Source organism: Cucumis melo, chromosome 11, assembly GCF_025177605.1.
Source record: "Cucumis melo cultivar AY chromosome 11, USDA_Cmelo_AY_1.0, whole genome shotgun sequence".
Classification (NCBI taxonomy): domain Eukaryota; kingdom Viridiplantae; phylum Streptophyta; class Magnoliopsida; order Cucurbitales; family Cucurbitaceae; genus Cucumis; species Cucumis melo.
Genome location: NC_066867.1, coordinates 22551597 through 22559175, shown reverse-complemented (window position 1 = coordinate 22559175; position 7579 = coordinate 22551597). Strand labels below are relative to the sequence as shown.

General features: G+C 30.9%; 1 protein-coding gene across 1 annotated transcript; it reads left to right on the top strand.

The window, feature by feature from the left end:
* The first annotated feature begins 1931 nt into the window (after nucleotides 1-1931).
* Nucleotides 1932-6215, top strand: LOC103496371 (uncharacterized). The gene is made up of 8 exons (XM_008458206.3): nucleotides 1932-2506; nucleotides 2607-2719; nucleotides 3800-3849; nucleotides 3972-4202; nucleotides 4327-4479; nucleotides 5631-5726; nucleotides 5848-5868; nucleotides 5950-6215. Exons 1-8 carry the CDS (start codon nucleotides 2241-2243, stop codon nucleotides 6115-6117), a joined length of 1098 nt encoding a protein of 365 aa, XP_008456428.1. The 5' UTR covers nucleotides 1932-2240; the 3' UTR covers nucleotides 6118-6215.
* Nucleotides 6216-7579: the final 1364 nt, after the last annotated feature.

The following is a 7579-nucleotide window of genomic DNA, read 5'->3' as shown; positions in this document are numbered from 1 at the left end:
GATTTAAAATCCAAGACAAATCTAAAAGCATCTAAGTATCTCAGCATTCAAGAAAAAGTTGTGTTTTTATAAACCATATCACATAATAAAAGCAATCATATAGCAACAAAAAAGTTTCAACATTCAAGTCAAACTATTTCTCTAGCTTTTGGCTTGTTTTGAGAAAGGTTTGCAAGCTTGGATTAGAAATTATTAGCCCAATCAATATAAACACCGTACTAGTAATGATATTACCCTTTCTTAAGGTATTACTTTTGAGCTAATGTTTTGAATTATTTTTTCAGAAATATACTATTTTGAAATATATTTATGTTTATACTTATCTTTTAGGACTGTATTGGTGCTATTAATGGCACTCATGTTGACTCAATTATTCCCAAAATAAAAAATATTTTTCGTAGAAGAAAAACCACAATATGAAATATAATGTGTGTTTATTTAATATATTATTCATGTATTTCATGTCTGGTTAGGAAGGATCGATCAACAATTCTCACATACTTTTAGAATGCATTAGCATACAAAGAACAAATTTGTTGTGCCTAAAAGGGGTAAATAATTATGTGTTTTTAGTATTTTAATTCAATATTATTTGACTTTATGATTATTTATTTATTTATTTTATTTTATGCAGATTAATACTATCTTTTCAATTTAGGGTAATCAAACATGTCTTGATTTTTAGCACCATTTCGTGGGCAAAGATATGATTTATATCATCCTTGAGGTAGAGAGAAGTGTTTAACTATCGACATTTTTCACTTTAAAATGTCATTAAACGTTGTTTTGGCGTGTTGATGGGTCGATTTCCTATTCTTAATCAAATGTCTTCTTACCCGATCAACACACAAAAATATATACCAATAGCATGTTACACAATTCACAATTATATTAGATTGAATGATCGTCAAGATGATCTATTCAATGACTTTAGCAATGAATCAATAGTCGTTGAAGATGCACAAAGTTTGTCAAACAACTTGCAAAGTTGTATAATTAAATTAAATGAGTCGACAACATCTAAGACAAAGTGAGGAGATGATATTGCCGATCAAATTTGGGCAACATTCGAAGAATAGATATAATTTTGTTATTGTTTTTAGTTGTGCACTGAAACTTATTTGTATTAAATAATATAAACTTTTGATAATTAAATTTTTTATGTTTAGCGTAGGACATATTTTTTATATATCGTATTATTTGAAAAAACAAGAAGTAAGAAATAGGAAACAAAAAATAGTTATCAAACAAATTTATTTTCGTTTCTTTTTTTAAGAAAGAAGAAACATAAATAGTTATCACCCATATTTCTAATTTTTGTTCTAAAAAGAAGAAAAAACAAGGAACAAGAACGTAAGGAAACGAGCTTCTATATCTTTACAAATACCATAGGAAGTTTAAAACTCAAGGTTTAACATGAAACAACTTGAGCTATCACCTTAAGCAAAACTTCTTTCCCTCTAGTCAAGAAGTGCTTCTCTTTCTCAGAATGACCAGTTTTTCAAACTTGTTAGTGGCATATTGCAAGAATCTCTTTATAGCCTTAAACAGTTCTCAAGAGCTTTGATTTGAGCATTTTGGGAAAGTTATGTCCAAGTCCAACTACAATTTCCTTTAGAATCAAGTGAATCATAGTTGATCGTATAAACTCTGGTAGTTAATAAAATTTCTGATTTTCATTGTTTATGTGGACGATGTTAGCTGATTTTGAGGAGAAAAAAACTTTTATGTGGTTTTCAAATTAAGGACTTGAGAACATCAAATAATTTCTAAAAATGAGATTTGTAGGATTGAAGAAGGGTATCTTTGTCAATCAAAGAAAGTATGCTGTTTGACTTACTTGAAGAAATATGCTTTACTTAGTTGCAGGGTTATAAACTCTTACTAAACCTAATATAAAACTACAACTAGCCCTTACATTTTGCCAACAACCTCTTCTTTAATTTCCATTTTTCAAACATTTTTAAAATTTTCTACATTCTTCCTATCTTTTCTAAAACATTTTTATATACATTGAAATAAGTTGAGAAAATCGGTGAAGAATTGTTTTAGTACATACAAAGGCAAGCGAAGAGATAAAGCAATCTTATGAGATCCACGTGTAATCATATAATAGGATGGTTCATCTGACCAGGAGATACGGAGAGATGCGGAGATGTTAGGATGTTTTACAATTTCTTCTTCTTTCTTCCAAATTTGCGTTAAGTGAGAGTGTTGCATTCAATTAATTAGCTTCTTCAATGGCATTGTGCGGAGCGAGCCAGCAGCTGGCTTTAATATCCGGCGGCAACGGGCAACAGAGAGGAGGAAGAATAAGTAGAAGCAACAGGGGTCTGATAAAAGTTCAGGCATCGACGAGCTCTGAAGTTGGGGTGTATGAAGAGGGCCGATTGGAGCGGCCCAATTGGTCTGGACAGACCCCTTTGTCTCGCCTTGTCGGTGCTCTCATTTCCTTCAAACCCCTCTATTCAATTCTCAAGCTCGGTGCCAGACAAGTTTTGATCAGGTCTACCTCTATATGCTTATTTTTGGGAAATTGAGTTTGGTTTTGGCTGTTTGTTTTGCTTGTGAGTTGTAATGTAGTTTTTGTATGTGGGTTTGAGCAGTACAGCGGAGAAAAAGAACATTTCATGGCGAAAACTCACTTCCGATGTTTTGGAGTCCGACGTTTATAAGGAGCTCGACAGTGTTCAAAATCCCTCCATTGTCTATCCTGATTGTAAGTTTCACATAAAACCAGAAATTAGCGACATCGTTTGAGAAAATTTGAGCCCAACGAATTCACTGTCTATCTTCTTATGACAATTTTGTTCGGTCCAGTGACTAATTTAAGGAGCAGTAGTTTTTCAAGATAAAACATAGTACCTTTCTTGGGGAAGCTATATCTCCTCCACAAGATTCTACCTACTCTACTTTATGGAGTAAGCCAAACTTAGTCACTTTTAGGTGGGAGAAAAGTTTTGATTGAAAAAGCGAAGTTCCAAAGAGAAGAGACATATTTATAGACTGATTTGTGATCATTCAAATAGTTTTTTCTCTTTTTCTAGTTGGTTAGTTAAAGAAAAAGACATATCCATTTATGAAAAGCGCAACTCGTGGAAGTAAAATGATGCAGCTCTAAAACAAGAGTCACATACCATTTATTCCAGTCCTAATTTCTTCACCTGATGTATTATTGCATTAATGTGTTCTACTTATTTACTTTCCTCTAACTGTGAATTTGAGCTTTAGCTTAAGTTTTTGGTTTGATCCGTGATTTAACAAGTTGCTGATTATATAAATGATTTGTTTGATTGGTGGATCAGTTGCCTAATATTGAGCTCTGCTATAATGAATCCCCTTTGAGTTCAGTGTCATAAGATGGTCAAGTCAATACTTCCAAAACATAATTGGTTTTTGAATTAATGTAGGGTGTCCTGTCATTGTTGTATTCACCAGTACCATCTCAGCTTGTTTCTATCCAACTTCTCATGCAAACTAAGATTGATTAGTTAGAAACTCGGTCAAACAACCAAGTGGATAACAAAATGAGGAACTTACTGATAGGCATACTGTTCATAAGCTTAATTTTCAAAAATAAAAAACGAAAAGTTTAATGGTTATCAAAAAAGAGGTGTTGAAGACGTTAATCGGTGTGACCATGGGGTAACAAAACACTGTATACTTAGCATCATGGGATCTTTTCCAATCCTTTTAATTTACTATTATAGCATTGGAAGTCGTTTAATTTACTATTAGCATTGGAAGTTTTCTAAAAGCTTGTTCTGTAATTAATCAGAATATTGCTTATATCTAACAGATTACCTAAAGCCTTTCCATGCATATGACGAGGGTAATCTCTCATGGCTTGTAAGTACTCACTCCACAGAATCTAAGCAACAATTGGTCGAACTTCCATAGATGAAAGAAAATTTGAATATGATGAGTAAATACCTTCTATGTTTGTAAGTCATCTTATATGTCCCTTGTAGGCTGCAGCAGAAGTACAGCCTGCAACCATGTCGATGATTATGCGAGCTGTACCAACTGCTTCTTCAGTAGATGAAGCAAAGGAAATAGTATTTGGAAATTGGCTTCGTAGGATTGAAGAGCATCATCTGAAGTATTCAGGAAATCCTATTCTAGACATTCTTGACATTGGTTGTTCTGTAGGTTTTGGTACAAGGCAACTGGCTGATAAGTTTCCAACAGCTAAAGTAACAGTGAGTAAATTTCCTCTTCTTTTGCTTCCCTAATGAAAAAACTTCAATTCTTTGAGGCTTGTATAGGTAATTAACCTTCAGTTTTGTTTTAACTTTTTATGTCCGGCCGATTAATTTGCACTAGGGACTTGATTTGTCTCCTTACTTCCTTGCTGTGGCTCAATACATGGACAAGAAAAAAACTCCAAGAAAGAATGCAATAAGATGGTTGCATGGAAATGGAGAAGACACGGGCTTGCCTTCGAGATCTTTTGACTTACTTTCCATTTCTTATGTGGTAAGAATTCTTCTTTGATCAAACAATGTCCTAAGAAATTTAACCGTAGAAGAGAAAATATGAGGTGTTTTCCAGCTACAGTTTTGAAGTTATATAGAGTGAAGTTTCAAGTGACCTATAGTGTTTATTGTCTTGAAAAGATTAGGATCGAAAGAACTTGGTTACTTTAACACCCGTAAAAAGGATTTGGTTTGATCGGAAGAATTTAGAGGATGTCTGGAGAGTTGGAATGTAATCATAATTACTAGGAATCAAAGGAGTGTTAGAAAATGTGAGTAATAATGAGATTGTGAAGGGTGAAAAACAATGAAAAAAAAGATTGGATTGAAAACTGTCAGAAACTTAATGAATTTTAAATTACAAATTGAGTTCAGAAAACTCAATCCAAACATGAGTTATTTATTATATTACATTACAAACTCATTTCATTACGGTCCACCAAACACCTCTTAGTTGCTCTGTAACACTGGGATAAAAAGGATATCAGAGACCAAAGTGGTTGGCTAAAACCAGGATTAAACTACAAGCACGTGGTAGTTAACTCGTTTCAAGACATGCAAGTGTAGCACTTTAAAGAAAGTAAAAATGCCCCTTTGAAACTAAGACCCCATTTGATTTTTGGTTCTTAATTTTTTTCTAAAATACGATTTTGATTTATAAGTACATTTGTTTTGTTATCTGACTTTTCCAATAAACCGAGCCTGATTTTGAAAACTAAAAATAAAAAAAAATAAAAAAAAAGAATGAGAAACACAGTAAGGAATTTGGGAAATTCAAAAAATAGAAAGTAAAAACGAAATGGTTATCTAACGAATTCTAAAAAATGTAGTTTTTTTGATTAAGAATTCAATTGTTTCTTAATGCTAGGTGAAGACCATGGTAATTAAATGGTAAGAAAACAAGCCTAATTTTCATAAACAGAAAACTAAGATCAAAACTTTCGTCAAACTAGATCTATATTGTCGAGTTATGTAAAATATTACTTAGTAGTAACCCTCCAGGATTCTTGTCTATGATGTGTGTATATGAACGGATTAATTTAGTAATTTATACCTAGAAAGATCTATGAAGATAACATGCTCTAAGAAAACGGTAAAAATGTCAAGCTTCGTCATTGAATATATGATTATTTCTTATCTATGATATTTTAGCTCCATGAATGTCCCCACGTAGCGATAGTGAATATCATCAGGGAATCGTTTCGGCTTCTTCGACCCGGTGGCACGATTGTAATCACTGACCAAGCGGTAAGCTGTCTATGCATTTGTTTAACTAATTGATTACTACAGGCACATGTTTAATAATGTTAAAAATATAAAACTCGTTGCCATATAGAAAATCTAATACATTGCATTCTGCCTTGTGCAGTCCAAATCAAAGGTTGTTCAGGTATGATTTGATATACTTTCATTATTTACAAGTCTGAAAAAAGTATATGAAATCTTGATGAATTTGGATATTATGTTGCAGGAATTGTCCCCTGTACTTTTCACCTTATTAAAAAGCACAGAACCTTATTTAGATGAGTATCACCTTACTGATTTGGAAGAAAAAATGAGAGAAATTGGGTTTGTGAATGTGACATCAAGACTTACTGACCCAAGACATGTTACTATAACAGCAACAGTTCCACTTTGACGATGAGTATGAAATACTTGATTGATTTATTAACAATAATAATTCAGAAAATTTTGTATAATACAAGTTTGAATTGAATTCCTTGTGTTTGTATTTTAGTATTGGCTTCGGTCTTGGTTTGACTTTTTATCAAAGCTTCATTTTTTCGGTTTTATTAATATTTAAGTTAAATCTAACTGTATAAGCCGTAAAAGCTAATATTTGGTTTGATTCAGGGGAAATTGTTTTTAAATATTTTAGATTTGTTCCTTTCATCTCCAATTTTTCTTTTCCTTTACATTATCTTTTTTTCTTCTACATTCTTTTTTTATTTTTTTTTAATGTTTTTTAGTTGTTTAATCGTTTAAATGATCGTGTACCAAATATAAACCGACTATCCAAATTTAAACAATCAAATAGCTAAATCTAAACAATTATTTACCAAATATATTACGCATATTCGGTGCCAATTAATTATGAGGACATTTATGGTATTTTTTATTCTGAAATTGTTCTATAAACATTTCGTCACTTTGTTATATTTTTTAAAAGATGGTTGATTTAATTTAATTTGGATTAATTTTTTTAATTTTTCGATTCAATATGAACGTGCACCTCTAAAATATCAAACAATCTATAGTCTATAGTATATAGAAAAATATGGTTGAGGAGAAACTTTTTGTTTCCAATTTTGTCATTCTTATTCAATTTACTTGTTTTCTACTATTGTTTCATCGTGCATTTTATTTATTTTTATTTTGAAATTAATTATTAGTAAATGCTTGGATATTAATAATTTTAACTTATGTCATTAAAATTTCTCTAAATTTATTCACATCTCTCTATCTCCCACCTATTCATATTCCCTTCTTTCATATTAATTATTTTGTATCTCTTTCAACCTTTCAATTTTTTTTCCCTTTTCAAATCTTTGGATAGAACAAAAAGTTAAGGGTGTGAAAAAAAATCAAATCATGCTTTTTATTATCTTCTAATTTTTTTTCTTATTTTTATTTTGTTCCCTATTTTTTATATGGAAATATGTTTATGTATATTCCTCATTTATAGATAAGAATAAACAATCAACCCAATAAAAAAAGATCCAGACAAATTGATGAGGATTCAAAGATGAAAAATGTAAAAGTGGGAGGTTAAAGAGAGAACGATTAGAAATGTCATTTCCAAAAAATAACAAAGAGGCATGAGCTAGGATGCCAAAGAACTAGATTTTTCAATTTTTTATTATTATTTTATAATTAAGTATGTTTTTTATATAAATATGTAGGATATGCTTACCACTATAGTATATTATGGTTCTTATAATTGAGGGATCAAAGGAAAAAAATTGTCTTTCTCTATTTATATTATTTCAATAATATATTTTTATTTAAATTTAATTATTCATTTCAAAACAATAACTTATTATAATGCTTGGGAAATTTGTTAAATAATTATACTTCTTGAATATGGTAGAAATACATAA